Source organism: Manihot esculenta, chromosome 16, assembly GCF_001659605.2.
Source record: "Manihot esculenta cultivar AM560-2 chromosome 16, M.esculenta_v8, whole genome shotgun sequence".
Taxonomy (NCBI): domain Eukaryota; kingdom Viridiplantae; phylum Streptophyta; class Magnoliopsida; order Malpighiales; family Euphorbiaceae; genus Manihot; species Manihot esculenta.
The window spans coordinates 2,717,870-2,739,671 of NC_035176.2; the positions used below are offsets into that span (position 1 = coordinate 2,717,870).

Sequence of the window (21,802 nt, forward strand, 5' to 3'; positions counted from 1 at the left end):
GGAAGCTGGTTCAGGCCATGCAAGAGTACCAAAAGGAGCTAGAGGAGAACTATAGCCTGGACAATGCCTCGCCCATGTTAGAAGAGATCTTAACAGAAACTTTCCCAACCAAGTTCAAGCTGCCAAGCTTGAACAAATATGATGGAATAAAAGATTCCAGAAGTCACCTGGTGATCTTTAGGATGACCATGTAGCTTCAAGATGTTAATGACTACGTGTTATAGCGAGTGTTTCCATCAACGCTCATACGTTTGGCCCAGAAATGGTGCCAATATCTAAGCCCGGATTTAATTTAGAACTTTATACAATTTACTATGTTATTTAAATCCAGATTTATTACTTGTATACCTCTTAAAAAGCTCTCCTCTAACTTGTGGAAGGTTCACCAAGGAGAGGGCGAGTCTTTAAGGAGCTTTATCTTATGGTTTAATGCAGAAGCAATATAGGTGGAGGAATTAAATCATTAGATAGCATGTGAAGCATTCAAGAAAGGAACACAAAATGTCAAGTTCATGGATTCCCTAATCAAGAACTTAGCCGCTACGTACCAACAGCAAATGGACAAATCCCAGAAGTACATCAGGCTAGATGATGAAGTCTAAGCATTGAGAGAAGACAAAAGGCTGAGTCAAAAGTAAAAGCAAAAGCCAGAGAGGCGAGAATATTAAGAAGGCCATAGAAGTTACCTAGTCTCTCGGATAAGAGATGATTAAAGTAAGTATAAGAACTATATTCCATTGAATGACTCACGAATACATATTCTAATGTGGATTAGAAAAAACAACAAGGAGGTCATGTGACCTCCTAAGCTCAACCTTAAGAGGGCCAAAAGGTGAGATAGGACCAAGTACTACCGCTTTTATGAATACCACAAACATACAATGAGATCGAGAAGTTAATAAGGGACGACACACTTTGAAAGTTCACAAGAAAGAGTAGGGAAGAGAGGAGAAACCACCCCTGACAGTGAACCTATAGGGGTTATTCATGTAATTGCAGGAGGACCCAGTGATGGTAAGAGAAAAAAATAAATGAGTCATAGAAAATGTCATGAATGTTCAACAGTAGAGTTAGGTCACGTGTCTTTAATGTAGGAGACTTAATCCTTAAAAGAACAGATGTAACATACAGTGATGTCGGATTTGGTAAGTTGGGTGAAAACTAGAAAGGATCATTTAGGGTCTCGAAGATTATTCGTCCAACGTCTTATAAGCTGGACAAGATAGATGGCCAAGTCATTCCCCACTCTTGAAATATTTGTAATCTGAGAAAATTTTATTAATAATAGTTAATGATGTATTTTTTCATGTGTTGTGTTATTTAGTGATAAGGAACAAGGCGGTTTCCTTCTTTAAGAAGATTAAAGAACATTCATTAAAAGCCACAAGGCGGGTTCTGCCAGGCCACCTAATCCGGGTGTTAGTCTTGCTAAACGAGGTATCTTATGACAGGCCACAAGGCGGATTCTTCCAGGCCACCTAATCTGGATGTTAATCTCGCTAAACAAGGCATCTTATGCCAGGCCATAGGGTGAGTTTCGCTAGGCCACCTAATCCGAGTGTTGATCCCGCTAAATAAGGCATTTTTTACTAAAGCCACAAGGTGGATATCCGCCGGGCCACTTGACTGTGTATTAGTCTTGCTTCACAAAAAGTTTAAAAGGTATTTTATGCTAAGGATACAAGGCGGGTATTCGCTAAGTCACATGACCAGGCATTAGTCCCGTTTCACAAGAAATCTCTAAGGCATTTCATGCCCAGGCCACAAGGTGAGTATCTATCAGACCACATGTCTCGCTAATTAAGGCATTCTATGCCTAGGCTACAAGGCGTGTATCCGCTAGTCTTACGACCGGGTGCTAGTCCCAATTAATAAAATTTTTAAGTCATTATCGTGATTGAGTGATAAGTTCGATTTATTATTTATTCAAGTTATTTATTCCATAGCCACAAGGCGGGTATCCGCCAGCTCGAAACCATGTGGTAGTCATGTTAACTAAGGCATTTTATGACAAATGGGCACCTATCAGGCCTAATGACCGGGTGTTAGCTGCACATTTATAAGAATTCTAAGGCAGTTTATACCCAGGCCACAGGGCGGGTATCTACCAGACCACGTGTCTGGATGTTGGACCCATCCTACAAATTTTCCAAGTTATTTATTTTATGGTCACTAGTTAGGCTAGTGACCGGGTGTTATGGTCGGGTGTTAACCCCTTAACAATTTTTTAAAGAGATTATTTAAGTCTTGTTTGACGATGGTTGGATAAGGGTTATGAACGAGTGCAAAGCATATAAACACTTAAATAAAATAATAATAATATATTTTGACTAAAATTATGCAAGATTACATAGATGGAGGATCTTCAGGTCCCTCCTCTCGAGTCTCCATTACATCAACATTTTCTACATTTACTACATTGTCTGTAGAGATCCGGTCGATGGGATTGTCCTTAGCTTGTTCCTCCTCCTCTTGTTTGTCCCCATCTTCCTCCTCCTCAAGGAAGATATCGTCTATCCAGGTAAAGTCTTCACCAGCTTCTTCTTAATCAAATCTTAGCCCTCGACGAACATCTCCTTGCCTCGGGCCACTATCTCCTGAAGCTCAACCTCTAATTCAATAATTTGTTGGAGGCGGCCTGGTTCTCCTCAACTTGAGACTGCAGCTCTAGGACTTGGTGCTGACATTGACCACTTGATCCTCAGCACTCCTTACTCGATTCTCAAGGGCAAGCTTGCAAGCGTTGGCCTCTTCCAGGTCCACCTAGAGCTTGTCTACCAACTCCAGTGTCTCTTTCATGGTATCATCTACTTCATCAACCTAAGCCTTCTGCCTCGAGCATTTCTCTTGCAAGAGTCCTCTGTCTGTCTCCTGGGCCCTGAACTCTCGTCTCAGAGCCTTGTTACACTCTTTGGCCATGTATGCGCAGAGGACACTCTCCATAGCAGAGTGCATGATGTTGTCAAAGAAGTCATCCTACTCGACCTCATTCAAGCAATGATGGTCCCTAGGCCTTAAAGCATTCTTGGCTATTAGGATTGATAGGTGGGATTTTTTAGGAAGAGAGGTTGTCTGAGTTAGTGCCAGTGCTAGGTGTTGGATGCTACGAGGCCATGAGGACTCGACCCCAATATTTTCTAGGGTGGGCTCAATAGTGACGTGGACAGATGCAGAAGCACCAACAAGGGCTAATTCTTTTATTATAGGAGAGGGTGGAGGAGGAAGAAGAATGATAATCTCCTTAGTATGATGAGCCCGTTTAGAAGGAGGACCGATCATTCCAACAACTTCTTTGCCCTTGCAAGCAGTGTGTTGCCTTGATAAATTTATTTTTTGATCCGACCATATTTGCATAAAATAAAAAGTGAGTAAGGCAGTCAGTTTCAAAAATAAAGGGGTTAGAAAGAAAAATACCATGCACGCTAGCATGTGACATGCTTTCCCGAATGTTCGAAAGGTTGGGGAGTGAGGAGCCCGAGCCTGGTCAGCATGGTTGTGGTTTTGCCAGGACAAAATGACACTCCTCACTGCCATGGTAATATCTGAAGAGATGTGATAATTAACACCATCTTCTTAAGTTAATAATTGCAGAAATCAAGATATACATTCTTACACAACTACTTTTGAATTCTAAACAACTCCTTACACTCGCTATTTTATTCAATTCACTGAATTGAACGTCGGAGTGGCTACTGTAGGCGCTAATCATCTCACATTTACTTTCTTACAGATTGACCAATCACAGTACAGTTTCATTTCAATTATATCATTATCCATCACTAATTTAATTATAATTTAACCAGATTTAATCATGATTATTTTATTAAGAGGTGAGTGGATGATGTGAATTCATAAATATCGCTAAAAAAATTAGACAAAGAGAAAAAAAACGAGTAAAAACATAAAGGACTTAAGGGCTTATTTGAATTAGCGTGATTGTGAAATGTGAATAATGTTGCCTGCATCTTGTATGGATATTTTGAATGATTCATTGCTAAGCGGTATTCGATTTATATCGGAAAAATTAATCGAACTGAATTAATTTAGAAATTTAATTTAATTTTTATTTTTTAATTCGATTTAATTTTTATTTTTAAAAATTTTAATTAATTTAATTCAGTTCAATTTTGATAAGAAAAATCGATAAAACCGAATCGGTCAGTGAATAATAACATATTATTTTTGATAATATAAAGAAATTAGATCATAAATAAAATTTAAATATTTTAATTAAATTTTAAAATATAAAAATAAAAAAATATATTAAAAAAATTTAATTAATTAAACTGAATTAAATCAAATTGATTTAATTTAAATTAATTTTTATAGAAAATTAATTAATTTTTATAAATAATAAAATTTTATTTTTTAATTTATTTAATTTAATTTTAAATCAAATTAAACGAATATTCAATCTGACTCATTACGATATTGATTTGCCAACCACCATGTCAACAAACTAGTGGAAGCGGCTGTAGCTGATCTCACCAACGAGACCCAAGAAATTTTTACCTGTGATAAAAGTCACTCTTTTCGCTGCTGAAAAAAAAAAAACTCAAATTGTTTTGAAAATAAAGCCAGCTTCGCCTTAATATTTCTTTTTATCAAAAGCCAAACAAGTCCTTTTATTTTTATTTTTTGCTAAATAGATTCTTAACTTTAAATTAAGAGTCAAATATATCCTAACATGCTGTAATATTAATTTTTTACTAATAAAATATTATTATTTAATTTTTTAAAAATAAAACTTAGATACTATTTTAATTAAAATGAAATAAAATATAAAAAAATGAAAAAAAAAAAAGAATTACTGTCTACAAAAATCCCTCAAAACTTAATATTTGAATATGTTAAAACATAATCTTATATTTAAATTTACGATTTTATTTAACCTGAAAATTAAAATTAACTTATTTGATCTTAATAAAAAGTAGAGTGGTAGATTTTATTTTCCTATTTATTTATATATCAACGTGCTTAATAAAGAGAAAAAAAATAAAAACTGAGCTGTCAAACGGCAACAACCGCGTCAAAAACGACAAGTCCGGCGTAATTGTACTTCTCGAGGAGCCAGACGGGACTTCACATTAGCGCGTTTAAGTGAAATTCAAAAGTCCAGTAAGCAATATATCTTTTCTATTTTTTTAATTTAATTTTGATTAATATCAAAATTTTAAATTATTAAATTAAAATTATAGACAAAGGAAAACTTCATTTTAACCCCTAAAGTATGAGTGAATATTTTATAAGTGTTAAAACTTTTTTAATTCAAATAAATCTTTAAACCATTAAAATAGATCGAGTAAATTTTAAAAATATTTCAAGTAATCTCTTAAAATACGTATAAATATTTTAAATTTTAAAATGAAACAATTAAATTTTTTAATTTTAAAAATATGTGAAGATAAAGGATTTATACCGATTACTACAATTAATTCCTTTTTTTAAAATAATTTACTCAAAATATTTAATTTTTTTAAAGTCTTTTAGTAAGTAATTACATAAAGCATATTTTTAAATAATTTTTATTTTTTAGTTTAATTTTATTTGGTAATTAATTAATATTCACATGTGCTTTAATAATTTTTATTATCTTAAAAATTAACTCTCCTTGCGTTATGTATAAAAAAAAGAGATTTTTTAATAAATCTAAAATTAAATTTTAAAAAAATTATCAACTTCAAATTTTAAATATAATTATAAAAATTTTAAAAATAAAGATATTTATGTGGATAATTTTTTGAATTATTAATTCATAAAAAAATTTATTTTATAATAGTATATTAAAACTCAAATACTATTATAAAATAATTTAAAAGTTTCGATATTCTCTCCCTTTTTTATTTAATGATAAAATAAAAATGTCCCACTCGTACAATTAAAAAAATATGGGTAGGTCCCACTCGTAAAGTACTGACCTCGCGGGTGCGCCGGTGATACGCTGTCTATAAATTTCAGAAAACTCAATCCTTCGTAAAAATTCTCCAGCTCTCCTCTTCCTCCACCGGACCACAACCCACTGTCACAAAACCCGACTGTTCTCTCCACTGCTCCCCTCCTGCTTCTTCTCTCTCAAGCCATCCTTTTTTCTATTACCCTTCTCTCTCCCTCTGTGATATTTCTGTGCATGGCAGTGAGTTTATTGGCCCGCGAGGTATCTGACCTATGCCTTGGAAAGCCTGCGCTCAGGTCTCTCTCCGTCTCTGCAACAGTAGGTGATGCGCTGTCTTCTCTCCGGAGATCCGGTGACCCGTATTTGAGTGTATGGAGCTGTGATCATCACTGTAATGTTTCAAGATCTAAGGTTGCTGATGTAAATGAATGCCGTTGCATTGGTAAGATTTGTTTGGTGGATGTCATTTGCTTTTTGTGTAAAGAAGACAATCTGAAAAATCCTGGGAGAGCTCTTCAGGAACCTGTCTCTGTTCTCCTTCCTAAGGTTCCTGGCCTCGTTAGGCACTTGGAGCCAAACGCAAGGTTTGTTAATTAATTCTCTGAGACTTCTTCTCCTTTTTTTTTTTGGTGATTTTGAATTTGATTTTTTTAATTATATTATGATTTTTTTTTTTTTGGTTTGAGAAGTGGAATCCATTTGCTTGGCATTTGTTGTTTGCCACTGTAATTTCAAGATCAGAAGCTCTTTGAGCTTCCCTTGATTTAATGGATTTTGTTTTCTTTCAGGTGTTGGGTGATTTGAGCAGTTGCATTTCCAAATTCTTAGATTGCATATTCATAAACGTTTTTTCAGAATTGTAGCTCTGGGATCTAATTTGCCGTTAGAATTTTAATTGCTTAACTAATGATGCTTCAGCAGTTAACGAAATTTAATGCGAAGAAAGGTTTTTTAAAAAAAACTGTACTTTGCATCAAAAGGATTGTTTGTTTGGCTTCAAGAACTGGTTTTAGTTATAATAGCATTTCTGAATCTGGAAAATGGGACATAAGCAAATCATAATTGTAGTTCGATTCCTAGTTATTCATTTCTGCAAAATCCCATTTTTTTCTAATTAACCCATCTCTGTTTCTTGATCATTTCTAACTGCTCTGTGTTTCCTCTTGTTTCAGCTTGTTGGAGGCTATAGATTTCATCCTTGAAGGTGCACAGAACCTTGTGATCCCAATTCACAGCCCCTTTTCAAGAAAAAAGCTGATACACAAACCATCCTCTAACTCCACCCTTCATAACAATCGAGATAAGTACTGCTGGCTTACCCAAGAAGACATAATTCGCTACCTTCTCAACTGCATTGGTCTCTTCTCCCCAACTTCTAACCATGCCGTTGAGGATCTCAACATCATAGACACCAAATCCATTTTGGCTGTCTGCTATGATGAGCCTGCCTCCTCTTTGTTACCCTTGATCTCTCAATCCCTTGTCAAACAAACATCTGTTGCTGTTCTTGACATAGACGGAAAGTTGACGGGTGAGATCTCACCATACACACTGAACTCTTGCAATGAATCAGTAGCTGCTGCAATTGCTACACTTTCTACTGGGGATTTTATGGCTTACATAGACTCTGGCGTGCCGCCAGATGATCTGATACAGTTGGTTAAGGAAAGACTGGAAGAAAGGAATTTACGCCAAGCTGTGGAGTTGCTGGAAGAAGAATCAGTAATTTTGTCATCCTCTTCCTCAGACGAGGAGTTTGGGCCGGGAAGGAGTGCGAGATTAGCTAGGCATTCATCAAGAGTGATGATGAATACTGATGCAATTGTGTGTTTTCCATGGAGCTCGTTGGTGGCAGTAATGATTCAGGCACTTTCTCATCGTGTGAATTATGTGTGGGTTATTGAAGATGATGGCACTTTGGTTGGAATAGTTACCTTTGCAGGAATGATGAAAGTTTTCCGAGAACGTTTGAAGTCGATGATGTAGGGATTCAAAGCAACAATTGAGAAATAAAAGAACTGCCATCTCTATAATGAAACCAACATTCCTTATAAGGATTCTTATTTTCTTGTCTTCATCGCCACATTTTTAGTTCTATGAGTAGTGCTAAGTTTGAAGTAATTATGGTGGAGCTTGTGGCTTTCCATGATTAAATTCTGTGTTTTGTGATTTAAGGATTAAACTAAAACAGGGTGCAATAGAAGGATTGCGAATATGACGAGGTCAGTCTGTTGTATGCCTGTTGTTTCTTGTGAAAGAAATGGCGAAATGCGGCTTTTATCTTTCTAATATGCTTGCATTTTGCTTGATAATATGTTCTACTTGAAACATTCTATGCTTAGCATCAATTTTGCAGGACTTTCTTATCAGCTCCATTGCACCATGGGCAGAGTCTTCTCCCTTGAAACAAATCCAAGAGATGGTTGCAACCGGATTTTATTATTTGTGAGATTTTTAAAGAGTTGCAATTAGATATTCAAATATGATTTTCTGAGATTTATAAAATCTTAATCTTGTTTTTATGAGATTGTACAGATTTTTTATTAGATTATCTCAGAATTTTCCTAACGGCTCTACTCCATTCTACTCTGCTCCTTTCTTGAAAATAAAAATGTCTAATTTTTTTAACACCTAATGTAACCTCTTTTCACAAAATATAAAATTCATATAATCCATTCTTTATTAGCAAAAAAAAAAAATGCCGATGAACATCAGCTTTTAAAACAATCACTTGTTGTCTCGATCAAGCTTGCCTTCAGAAAGGGGAAGGGCATGAGAAGAGAGATAGCCGACAGAAATTGAAAAGTCTGTTTCTTTTACAGAATACAGGATCTGGCAAAAATGAAAACGAAGGCGGCCAAGGTGAAAATCAATTGAGGGCTTTGTCGGAGTAAAACTTTTTGCTCATAATTGAAGGCATAAAGCTTCTCATACTTCGAGTTGGTGGTTTTGTTTGCATAAAGCTTCCAATCCAAGCTGATGATCAGCGAAACAGGATTCATCATTTAGCCCCTCTTCTCTGCTTTGAGATCTGTAAGTTACATTTATCTGCTGCGAGAAGACTTCTCGGCTCCATCAGCTTGCTTCAATATAGGCGGAGTCTGTTTCCATGTGTTGTTAGTAACCGAAATTGAAATCCATATTTAGACAGATAGTCGTGGGTTTCCAAGTTTCAATTCCTTTTTTTTTTGTTCATCTTCCAAGAGACAAAGCGATTATCCACGATCTGCAATCTGCTTCTCAGGTAAGAATACTCTTCAGCACCAATAAATCTTTTCCCATTCCCAGCTATTTCTCTTGAGTTCATTTTTGTACTTATAGATATAATTCTGATTTTACGTTTATACTTTGTTTGGGGGGAGGGAAATGGAGCAAAGACAAAAAAGAAAAAAGAAATTTAATTTTCTTAAATTCTCTTCTTTGGATATTAACACTAGAAAGAATAAAAGAGAGAAATGAAAATAAAGAAGGAAAATTAATATTTCTCATCGCATTCGACCCGACCACCGTAATTTGCTGAGTTAGGGTTGGATAATGCATAGATGGAAGAGCAGCTGGTGAGTTTTAGAATGTGTAGGACCTTGGTGAGGAGCCTCAAGGGAGTCTCTATTTGCAAGCCAATCTTTAGGATTGAATGCTTGTAAACTGTCAACTCTGATCAACGAATACGTTTTCTCATAATGCCAAGAGAAAATTTTGGTGAAAGCTTAATTACTCTCTAGAGCTAGACACCCTTTCCTTGCAAATCTCGAATATTTTGAGGCGGAGCTTTTCATTAGCAGCTCTAGTTTTGACTTGAAAGTGGGAGGGTGTTTTTGTCGATAGAAAAAGAAGCTTGAGCTCAATAAACAAAACGGTGCGTCGTTTTGCATTATTGGAATCTTACTAGCAGAAGGTCTGAGCCCATCAGAAACAGTTGAATGAGACCGCACCAGCTTGAAAGGTAAGCTAAGGCCCAATGGTGCTAATGGACAAGCCTCCAATGAATTTAAATTTTAACCCATAAATTTTAATTATTTATTTTTATTTCGAATATTGATAATTTTACATTTTTTAGATAGAAAAGATAAACTTAATATGCTTCAAGAACCTACTGGACACAACCTATTAATTGAAAGATTGTCAAAAGTCAAGAATTTAAATTTTAATGCAAAAATAATAATAATAATAATAATAATTATATGAGTATAAAATAGGAAAACAATAAATTAAATATTATATTTTTGTTTCATTCACATAGAAATATAATTGTTGATCATAAAAAATTGAAAATTACCCTATTGATTCACACTTTTATATCACTTTTTAAATATTGTTTTGTTTAACATGTTTTATTGTTTTAATAAAACTAAAAAAATATTAATTAGTTTTCAATTTTACTACATATAATAATTATTCATGTAATTTTTTAAATTTTATTTTATCATGCATCTTTTTTCTCTATTTTTATACATATAGAATTATTAAGATCGGAGTAATTGTGCATGTAAATAGTAATTTAATTAAAAGTATTTATTATATTTTAAATTATTTAATATTTTTAATTATTATATAAAATAAATACTTCTTTACCGGCATTTTAAATATCATAACAAATATTTTTTATCAGCATTTTAAAAAACAACACAAATATCATAACAAATATTAGAAGCGAGTGGCCAGTGGTTATGAAGAAAAATATTATCTGATAATTTAAAATTCAGAAAAAGGTAGGGTTTTAATATGTGTAAGTGAATTTAATTTGAATAATTCATGTTTTCTTCTTTTATTTTTTTTTCTCTTATCCTTTAACGACTATAACTGACCCCTATTATAGTGCTACTTGTCGTTATCATACAGAATTATACATAAGGACGTACCTTTTCTCTGTATTATAATCGATTTTTTAATTTTCTTACGACGCTAGTGTTAATAGAGTATGGTATATCTGGGTTCTTTCTCACTGATCTATCATGTTAGGTGAATTGAATCCCTTTTTAATGAGTTTAGATCCCAACCAGTCCGATTTACTCAATTGTGATTTGAATTGTGCGCTAATGGACCAGTTTGAACTTAACTGGCTTTTAAGAATTCGAATACGATTTGAGTGTTAATAGTCCGACGATCATCACTATGATGATATTTTCAATCCTAAAAAATTTAATTATAAAATTTTAACGCGAATCATCAGCGGTTCACTCTTTCTCTAATGAGCATGATAAATTTAAGGGAAAAACAAATCGCAAACGGTCACAACCAAAAAACTCACATAATCAAAACTAACAAAATCAGAAAAATTCAAAATTAAAAAAACCAAAATAAAAAACCATGTTTCAGTTGCCAGGCAGAGAGAGCCTCATCGTTTGTGTTTTCATGGCCTTTCCTCCTATGAAGGACTCTATAAAATAGATATTCTGATTCCATTAGAAATCCAAAAACTGTAAAATATTGTAAATGAAGAAGAGAACAATAAAAGCAAATGAATTTAAGGTTGATTATTGGTTAGGTGAATAAAAATTAAAAAGATGGGGACCATATTGAAAGAGACAAATCATTAATGGTTTGATCCAACTTTTATACATAAACAGATAAAAGAATTTATTGTTGAATAATGAAATGATAAGGTAGATAGGATAATAATGGATGTGATGTTGGCTGCCTACTACCACATCACATAAATTATTTTATTCTTTCTTTATGTCAAAATTATAATAATAATAATATTATTATTATTATTAAAAAACATATTATTTATAATTTAACAATAATATTATATTTTTTAAAAAATAATTACGATTTAGTCCATTAAATTTAATAAAATTTATTAATTAATTTTTTAATTGAAAAATATATTAAAATGTATTTAAAATATTAAAAAATGTACTAACTAATCTCTCCATTAATTTTATCTATTAAGTACTAAAAAAAGTCTAAATGCTATCGGTTGAAGGGATTAATTAAACTAAAAAAAATAGCGAGTGTAATAAATTGGTTAAAATTCAAGAATAATTATGTAAAAATGCGTATTTTGATCTTTATATTCATCAGTTTTATTAAATTTTTTGAAAAATTGAATTAGCACCGGTTTATAAATAAGAGATCCCGCAATTATAGGTATAATGAAAATCTGTTAAATTATATTCTCCAACAGTAATTTTTTGTAAAATCTTGTCCTGTTAAATAAAGGTCTGAATAAAAAATAAAAGTTTAGAAATGTCTAAGTCTTATTTTTCATAAACAAAACCGTATATGATTCGATTAAATTTTTGCTACGTGATTATATTTTAAAGTGATGGCTCATTATGCTACATCAGTAATTATTATTATTATTATTATTATTATTATTATTATTATTATATCTTCAATACATGAGGTAAAGCAAATTAGTTGAATGTTGGCTGTTGAGGAAGCCATATGATTTATTTTATTTGTCAAATTGGAGAGAGGAAAAAAAATTTCAGCTTTACATTATAAAAAAATAAAACCCTTTTAAACCCTTAAAAAAAATTAAAAATATCATTTAAACTCTTGTTCAAAAAATTGATCCAATTAGGTCTCTAAATATTTTAAAATAATCATTTAAACCCTTAGTAAAAGAATCAAAAATCATTTCTATTTAATAAATAAATTTATCTTGTACATTTCAAAAAATATATTTTTGAAATTTTAATGATTAAATTTAATTTAATAAATAGACTATGTTAATTTATGTATATTGTTTATAAAAAAATAATTTTGTAAAATCTATAAATTAAATAAAAATATTAGTAATAGCTCATAAACATTTAAAATATATAATTTATTAAACATATGAAGAAAATTATTGATTTGGATAAAACAATTAAAAAATATATTTTTTTCTTTTTCATTGATCAAACACCCAATTATAACCACAAAGCCTCTATTAAAATTTCTGAAGAGATAAGAAATGAAGAGAAAATCTAAATATTTTTTAGTTTTGTTTTAAGTAAATGATTTTCAAATATTAAATTTAAATTTAACATTTATAAATCTTAAATAAATTTTATTTTATATTATAAATTTATAAAACTATTTTATTTATGTTTAAAAATTTAAGCTAAAGTAATTGATTTATAAATTTAATTATTAAAATTAAAATTATTTATTAAATAAAGAGTTTCAATCATTATTATACTATTTCTTAAGGGTCTAAATATTCGTTTTTTAATAGAAATTTAACGCCTTAAATTACTATTTTAAGGGTTTAAATAACTGTTTTGAAAAATTCAAAATTTTAAATGGACGAAATATTTTTATAAGGATTTTAATGGCTTTTTGAACATTTATTAAGGGTTTAAAAGAGTGAAAAAAATCAGCTTTACATTATAAAAAAATAAATAACTTAAATCTCTTTTATTAGTTACAATTATCATTAAATCTCACATCGGTTTGAAATAGAAATAACGTGTCTCTTATAAGAGTTTTAGGCACTTTTTCTCTTGAGTTTTCGGCATTGGCCATGTTGCATGCAGGATTAAATCAAATATTCTTTTATATGGAAGATTTAAATATTAAATATGTAATTTTTTAAATAAAAAATAAAGAATTAATATGTTTTTTTTTTGAAATAGAGGGTTGGGGGAGTCGAACCTTAGACCTCTCAAGGTTACAAGGATGCACTTTCCACCATGCTAAGCCTCGAAGTGCAAATGATTAATATGTTGAATTTAGGATCTCACAAAATTTCATTAATGCATTAAATCAAATATTCTTATTCTTAAAGCTAATTAAATGATGAATTGCCCCTAACATTGTATTATTGCATTGGAAGGTTAATCCTCCAAGTTTCAAAATAATTCAAGAATCATTATGTCTTTAATTCAAGAATTGTTAAGTAACATGGAATTTAATAATTATTTTTTTTTGTCAATGGGTCTTACGAAATGACATCATTAGCTAGCAACCACTTTATTCTTAATTATTCTTATTATCTGATTATCTTGATTTCATCACTAAAATTATGGAAAAGCAAAAAATTAGGAAAAAACAAAGGATAGGTATAGAAAAAGAATCCTTTGATAAAGGCTTAATACATAAAAAATCTAGATGTTTTTTTTTTTTTTTTTATCTTTTGCAATTAAATTTATTAGTTTTGATTTTAACACAATTAATTAAAATTTTAAATATTTTTAAAAAAAGTTATGCACATTTTATACTCTTAACTTAAATTTTATTTTTTTAATGACGTGGCGGGTAACTCATCTCACCTACTAATAAAAAAATTAGATGACATGTCACCTAAAATTAGACATATGTCCTCGATTATAAATTTAAAATCTAGATAAATTTTTTTAAAAATTTAAAATTTTGATCAATTGTGTCAAAATTAAAACTAATGAATTAAATTGTAAAGACTCAAAAAGATTTGAATTTTTTAATATTATTAGGCGTTTGATAAATGTTGCATTACATATATATCATAATTTAAATGATCATTATTTGAATGCTAATATTTTCTGTTGAAAAAACAGTTATTCACTAACTTAATCTTTTAAGTAAATAGACTATATTGTTAATTTCATTAAAGACCAAATATCAAATATATAATTTGGTGTTTGAATTTTTCTTTATTTAACTCATGATATAACCATTTAACATATAAATTTTATAAAATATAACTATTAAATCCTTCAATTTATAAATTATATATAACTATTTAATGCTAAAAAATTAAATTACTTATAACTGAGTGTATGCACGTAAAAATTAAATAATTAAATTATATAACTTACATTTGCATATAAAAGTTAAATAATTGGATTTTTATGAAGATTATGTATTAAAAGTATAATAAAAAAATAAAGTATCGATTGACTTTTTATACAAAAATATAATTTTTTTATAGAAAAAATAAGTTTATATTTAGTTTTTACTAAATATGGACTTAATAGTACAAAAGGGAAGGGCCAAAAGGTGAAAAAAAGGAAATGTAAAGGGTAGTTCAGTGAATAAATTAAAAAAGAAGGGCGAAAATTAGATGAAGGTGCTAAGATTCACACGGTGATCAGGAAAGTGCGTAGAGGGCAAAGCTAAAATAAAATGAAAAGTGTAAAGTGACGGCAAAAAATACACGCCATTTAAAAAAATGTCACGCTTCATGATGAGAATGGATAAGGCGGAGATACACTAATTGTAAATTTTTAAATAAAAAGATGGGGAATTGAGATGTTGAATATAGGATCTCATAAAATTCAATAATGCACTTATTGTCGAACTAAACCTTTTGTTAGAATACAACTGGTAGTTGATTGTCTTATATGTATAGAAGCTTAATTTTAAGATTAACTGTAGGAGTAATAATATGATTAATTATAAATTATTTCCATATAAGATGTAATACCCGGCTCGAGTCCGGCATCGGAATTCCTGTAGTCCGGTGGAATCTCGGGTGTCGGAACCCTCGAGAAGGGTAATGCATATGTTTTCCACGGTTTTTCACTTGTTTTCATGTTTTGAAGTGTTACAAGACTTGAGTTTTAAAAGAAAAGCAACAAGGGAGAAATGCAAAGGTTCGGCCGCCGAAGGTCACTTTAGGCCGCCGAACATTGCATGGTTGCGGCTTCACGTTCGGCTGCCGAAGGTGGTCTGGCCAGCCACCTATAAAAGGGCCAAAGGTCGGTGAGAGGAGGGTATTTTCTCCTCCACTTGCAGCCAGAGGTGAGTTTCAGCCTCTCCACGTTGACTTTCATATTTTCCATGATTTTCATCAAATCTTTCAAGAGTTTTAAGAGTTTTGGTGACTTATGAAGGTTTTGAGCAAAAGAACCAAGTTTTGAAGCTTGGAGCTTTGGAAGCACTTTTCTTCCTATCTCCGCGTTAGGATCCTTCATCCTCAAGTTGTGTAAGAGGTAAGTGAAGATCCTGAGCTTCTTTGATGATTTTGAAAGGTTTTATGAAGTTTGTATGGGTAGTATGCATGTTTAGGTTTAGGTGAGGGTTTTGGTGATTTGTGGTGTTTCAGCATGTTTAAGTGTTATGTGCTATGTTTGTTTGGGGTTTTAGGGTAGTTTTAGACCCCTTTGTGCATATATATGTGTATATGCTAGTTGGGAGTAGTTGATATGCATGTTTGTAGGTTTTTGGGCAAAGTTTGCATGAAACAGAGCAGGGTTCTGCCCTTCGGGCAAAACCAGGTTCGGCCGCCGAAGGAAGGTTCGGCCGCCGAACCCTTTGTGGAGGCAGTTCGGCTGCCAAAGGTTGCCCCCGAAAGCTAGGCTTTCGGTTTAGAAAGGGACTTTCGGCCGCCGAAAGAGGGAGTTTGGCCGCCGAAAGTGTGTGAGTTTCGTCTCTGGACGAGACCTTCGGCCGCCGAAGGTGCCGCCGAACATGCATGAGTTTCGTCTCTGGAGTAGGGTTTCGGCCGCCGAATCTGCCGCCGAAAGTGCCCTGTCCAGCTTTCTTTTGCATGTTTTATGTGATGGTTGTAGGATTGTTTAGGGGGGTTTTTGGGGAGTTTCTTAGAGATGTTCTTGAGTGAGTTTAGTCCCTCATTGGAGTCCACCTGTGTAGGTACGGACCAGAGGAATCAGGGAGGTCAGCAGTGAGTCCAGTGTCAGAACCTGCAGAGTCAGTTCAGAGCTAACCAAAGGTGAGTGGAATTTAACTTAATGTTTTAATCTGAGAACTGAATATTTTATCATGCTTCATGCATCATGAATATGCTATAGGGTGAGTGCATTAGTGTACACAAAGATGATGCATTGCATTTATCCTTGTACTTGGCATTGCTCCTTGTACATTGTTTATGTGAGACGGCACGGACTTCGTGAGGATTCATTAGCCCTCAGAGGAAAGACCTGGAACAGCCCTACGGGGACCAGGCACAACACAAAGACCTGGAATAGCCCTACGGGGACCAGGCACAACACAAAGACCTGGAATAGCCCTACGGGGACCAGGCACATGGTACTCCAGTACCCCAGATGAGATAGAGGGAGTTTTGATCCGTCCGGCCGAGGTGATGTGATTATGTGTTGCATTCCATGAGAGCATGTTTTATCACCTGTTATTTTCTCACTATTCTACTCACTGGGCTATCGTAGCTCATCCCTCTCCCCTAACTCCAGTTGTGCAGGTTCAGAGGTCAGAGAGAACTCAGCAGGGTACAGGAAGAGTACAGAGTCTTGTAATAACTAGTGTGGACATGTAACTGTATAGAGATATTGTAAATGTATAGAGATAGTGTCTATGTACAGTTTATAGAATAGTGCTTGACTTATAAGACTTGTAATCCCTTTGTGGAGTCACATGATCAGTTTATGTATGTTTCTTTATTGTTGTATGTTTATGAGCAAAACCAGGCTTAACATTATGAGTTTGATCCGCCTAGGGCCATGAGGAGCTCTAGTAGGGATTAGTAGAGCACAGAGAGAGTGCATGCACAGGTTAAGCCTTGGAATGAAGAAAAGTTTTATGTTTTTACAGCAAATGTATGATCATGTGTGGGAGTTCACAGGTCTACAGACAGGATAGCAGGCTTACTACGGGTCCCGGCGACCTTAAGTCGATCTGGATCCTAGTGCCGGTGGCAGTTCGGTTTCCGGGCTGTTACATAAGGGGACTTGTAAGTTATATATATATATATATGCTCTTATTCAAAGACCGATATGTAGAAAATCTCTTCAATTCTCTTGTGTTTTACATGGTACTGAAAGCTTTCAATTTTTTAGGGTTTGGGTACTATTTATGAATACTGTTCATTCACGTGTAATGTTCATTGGCACTTTCATGCACATTGTTTATTGGCGTTGTTCATTTGCAATTTCAGCCTTTGTGTACTGTGTTGATTTTTGGCACCTCTTTTTTGTGGTGTTTTTGAGTTTTGGATTTTATAACTTCCTGAATTTTGGGTTTTATGCTTGAGAGATATTATTGGATTAGATTTCTTGTAGATTTGATTTTCGATTTTTTTCTACTAATTAAAATTTTGAAAATAGCCACCGATAATATGTTTATGATTGCTAAAGAAGGATGGGGGAATAATAGTTGGGATGGAAGTACTACAAAGACTTTAATTGTTAATGTTGCTACATTTAGCTCTTTTTTGTGAACATTGTCCGCTATCTTGACTGGTGAATATGCTTATATCATAACCTACTCAAATTGTCCACTTCAGTCACTCCTATTATTGAAACAAATAAAACATGTCTCATTTCCTCCTCAAATAAATGAGACATTAATTTTGGTGCCACAGATCATATGACATGTAATCTCTATACGTTCTATAATTTCCAATAAGGCACCTTCTCCTGTCACCATAACCGATAAGTCAAAATATAATATTGATGCTTCTGGTACTGTTAAGTCTACTACTTCCACCACTTCATCATCCATGCTAAGTTTTCTCAATTTTGTCTTTAATTTTATCTCTATAAGAAAACTCACCAAAAATCTAAATTGTTATGTCTCTTTCTTCCTTTATTATTGTCTTTTTTAAGATCTTACGATGAAAAAGATAATTAGTAAATAGTCTTTACATTTTGGATACATAGATGACTTAGTCAATTACTTGTTCTAGTGTAATCTATGTGTTTAAAGCACATTATCGATTAGGGTATCATTCTACCAGTTTTAAAAAAGTTATGATGATGTACCGTCTCTGAAATGTGAGTTCTGTCATTTAGTAAAACACTGTCGTATCTCGCTCAGTCCTAAAATTTATAAGCAAGCTGAATCTACTTTTGAACCAGTTCATTTAGAGATTTGGGGATCTTGTCCTGTTGGGTTGACAACTGGATTAATGTATTTATTACTTTTGTGGATCATTTTTTGTGAATGACTTGGATTTATTTTATGAGGAATTGTTCTGAGGTACTTTTTCACTTTTCTGCTTTTTGTGTTGAAATTAAGAATCAATTTAATGTTTTTATACAGATATTGAGGAGTGATAATGCTAAAGATTACATGTCAAAATCATTTCAGATACTCATGACTCAATAGGGCATCCTTACCAATCCTCTTGAAACTATCATGCCTTGTTGTTCCAAATGAAAGTCCCTAAGCAATTTTGAGCTAATGCTATCTCTACATCATGCTTTCTTATTAATCACATGCCACCTATGGTTCTTAATGGGAATATTCACTACAGTGTTCTCTTCCTTAACAAGCTATTATTTCTATTGGAGCTATGGGTATTTGGAAGTACTTATCATGTTCATGATGTATAGCCTCATATTACCAAATTGGATTCTGAAGCATTAAAGCTCCTTTTTTGGGATAATCTCACCTTCAAAAGGAGTACTGGTATTATTATATAGAACTTAATTGATACTTTGTCTCAACTGATATAATATTTTAAGAGAAAGAACTATTTTTTTCTTCAACATCGATCTCTACGAGTCAAAGGGAGGAAGATGAATAACTCATCTATAAGCTCACAACAAATAGTGATATTTCCTCTATGCTCCTCAAATTCAGTCCAATAATATTGGCCTTCCCAATGTTCAAGCCTATGCCCCAATCAAACTATTAGTTGTTCAAGTTTATTCAAGAGGACAAGAAGTGCTTGATGATATATGTCATATGCTAGCTTTCTTTTCATCATCAGATCCACCACCAAGTAATCTTAATCTCCCCATTAGTTTTCGTAAAAGTAAACTTATTCTATTGCTAATTTTATTTTCTACGATAACTTGTCTCCTTTGACTAGATGTTTAATTGCCTCCCTAGATTCTATTTCCATACCTAAAATAGTCAAAGAGGTCATGTCTCATTCTAGTTGACATAACACGATGCTTAAGGAGATAAGAGCTCTAGATGAAATCATACCTGGGATCTAGTCACTTTACCTCTAGACAAGAAAGTTGTGTGATGCAAATGGATTTTAATGGATTTTAGCAATCAAAGTCAATCCAGATGATTCTGTGGCTCGGCTCAAGGCTAGACTTGTAGCTAAAAGACATGCACAGACTTAGGGAGTAGACTATTCAAACACTTTTTCTCTTGTGGCCAAAATGACTTCTATTCGTTCATTCATATCCATCACCGCTTCTCAATATTAACCTTTGTATTAATTGAATATTAAGAATGTTTTTTTCATGTTGATCACCAAAAAGAAGTATATATGGAGCAACCACCTGATTTTATTGCTGAGAAGAAGACTAAGAAAGTATATTGTTTGAAAAAATATCTATATGGTTTAAAGCAGAATTCCTGTGATTGATTTGAAAAGTTCAATGAAGTGATTCAAGAGTTTGGATTAAAGAAGAGCAAATTTGATCATTTAGTATTCTATAGAAAGTCAACAGCTGACATGATTCTTCTTATTGTATATATTGTGATATTTTTATTATAGAAAATGATTATGTAGGAGTCTCAAATCTTTCTTATATGCTAATTTTTATATAAAAGACTTGGGTCAGCTGAAATATTTCTTGAGAATATAAGTTTTAAGAAGTAAAAAAGAGCATTTGTCTCTCTCAAACAAAAAAATCCTCGATCTACTTATAGAAACTGAGAAGTTAGGAGTAAAGCCTTACAATACACTAATGATTCATAATGTGCATCTTACAAAATATAATAGTGACCTGTTTGATGACCCAGAGAGATACAAGAAATTAGTTGGCAAGCTAAACTATCTTGCAATAATGATTCAACAAAATATTATTTTTGTAGTAAGTGTTGTGAGTCAATTCATGTTTGCACATACGGTGAAATATTAGCAGCTCTGGAATAAATCTTGTGCTACTTAAAGATAACTCTAGGACTTGGAATACTATACAGTGATCATAGGCACACTCGCGTTGAGTGTTTTTCAGATATTGATTGGATTGAATGTCAAAGTGATAGAATGTCAACCGTAGGCTATTGTGTTTTTAGTGGAGGAAATTAGTGTGATGGAAGAGTAGAAGCATAATGTTGTACCTAGATCAAACGCAGAATTTGAATACAAAGCTATAATACGATCTACTTGTGAAATTCTATAAATAAATCATTTATTAATAAAAATTAGTTTGGATCTCTCGCTATGATTAAAACTTTAATGTGATAATCAAACTGCTCTTCACATTTTTTTTAATTCAGTGTACCATAAGCGGATAAAACATATTAAAATTAAGGGTAAACTGTAATTTAGTTCCTCTGGTTTAGTGAAATGCAACCTTTTGTCCCTCTGTTTTAAAAAATCTTCAATTTAGTCACTGTGATTTTTAAAAACTATGACATTAGTCCCTCCCGTTAGATTTTCAGTTAAATCACCGTTAATTTTAATTAAAAAGACTAAAATACCCATTCTCTAAAATACCCATCGGGAAGGAGGAGAAGAAGAAGAAGAAGAAGAAGAAGAGAAAGAAGAAGGAGATCAGAAAAGATAAGAAGAAGAAGAAGAAGAAGAGGAAGAGGAAGAAGAGAGAATGGGTATTTTAGTCTTTTTAATTAAAATTAACGGTGATTTAACTGAAAATCTAACGGGAGGGACTAATGTCATAGTTTTTAAAAATCACAGTGACTAAATTGAAGATTTTTTAAAACAGAAGGACAAAATGTTGCATTTCACTAAATCAGAGGGACTAAATTACAGTTTACCCTAAAATTAATCATCACTTTATTTATAAAAAAATTTAAGAAAATGTAATTTCTACTTGATATATAAAAACATGAGACCAACTACGCAAACTCGCAAACGAAAGCATTAAATGAATTTCAAATGTAATTTCTACTCGAATGAATCTTTCTATTCTCGTGTTTTATGCCAATAAATCAAGTACTCTTTATCTTAAAGCTAATTAAATGATGAATTGCTCCTAACATTGTATTATTGCATTGCAAGATTAACCCTCTAAGTTTCATAATCATTCACGAATCATTATGTTCTTAATTAATGTGGGATGAATAATTAATTATGTGAGCATTTTAACTAATTAATCTATAAAATTAAATTAACATGGAATATAATTATTATTATTTTATTTG

At 32.4% G+C, this 21,802-nt stretch overlaps 1 protein-coding gene across 1 annotated transcript; it reads left to right on the forward strand.

The window, feature by feature from the left end:
* Positions 1–5,964: 5,964 nt before the first annotated feature.
* LOC110603805 (CBS domain-containing protein CBSX5) lies at positions 5,965–8,182 on the forward strand. Its single transcript, XM_021741730.2, has 2 exons — positions 5,965–6,477; positions 7,066–8,182. Exons 1-2 carry the CDS (start codon positions 6,128–6,130, stop codon positions 7,877–7,879), a joined length of 1,164 nt encoding a protein of 387 aa, XP_021597422.1. The 5' UTR covers positions 5,965–6,127; the 3' UTR covers positions 7,880–8,182.
* The last annotated feature ends 13,620 nt before the right edge of the window (positions 8,183–21,802 follow it).

Excerpts from the sequence above, each read along its gene's own strand:
- LOC110603805 (XM_021741730.2), top strand. The coding sequence starts at position 6,128 with ATGGCAGTGAGTTTATTGGCCCGCGAGGTATCTGACCTATGCCTTGGA. Across the intron at positions 6,478-7,065 it reads CACTTGGAGCCAAACGCAAG|CTTGTTGGAGGCTATAGATT; the intron begins GTTTGTTAATTA and ends CTCTTGTTTCAG.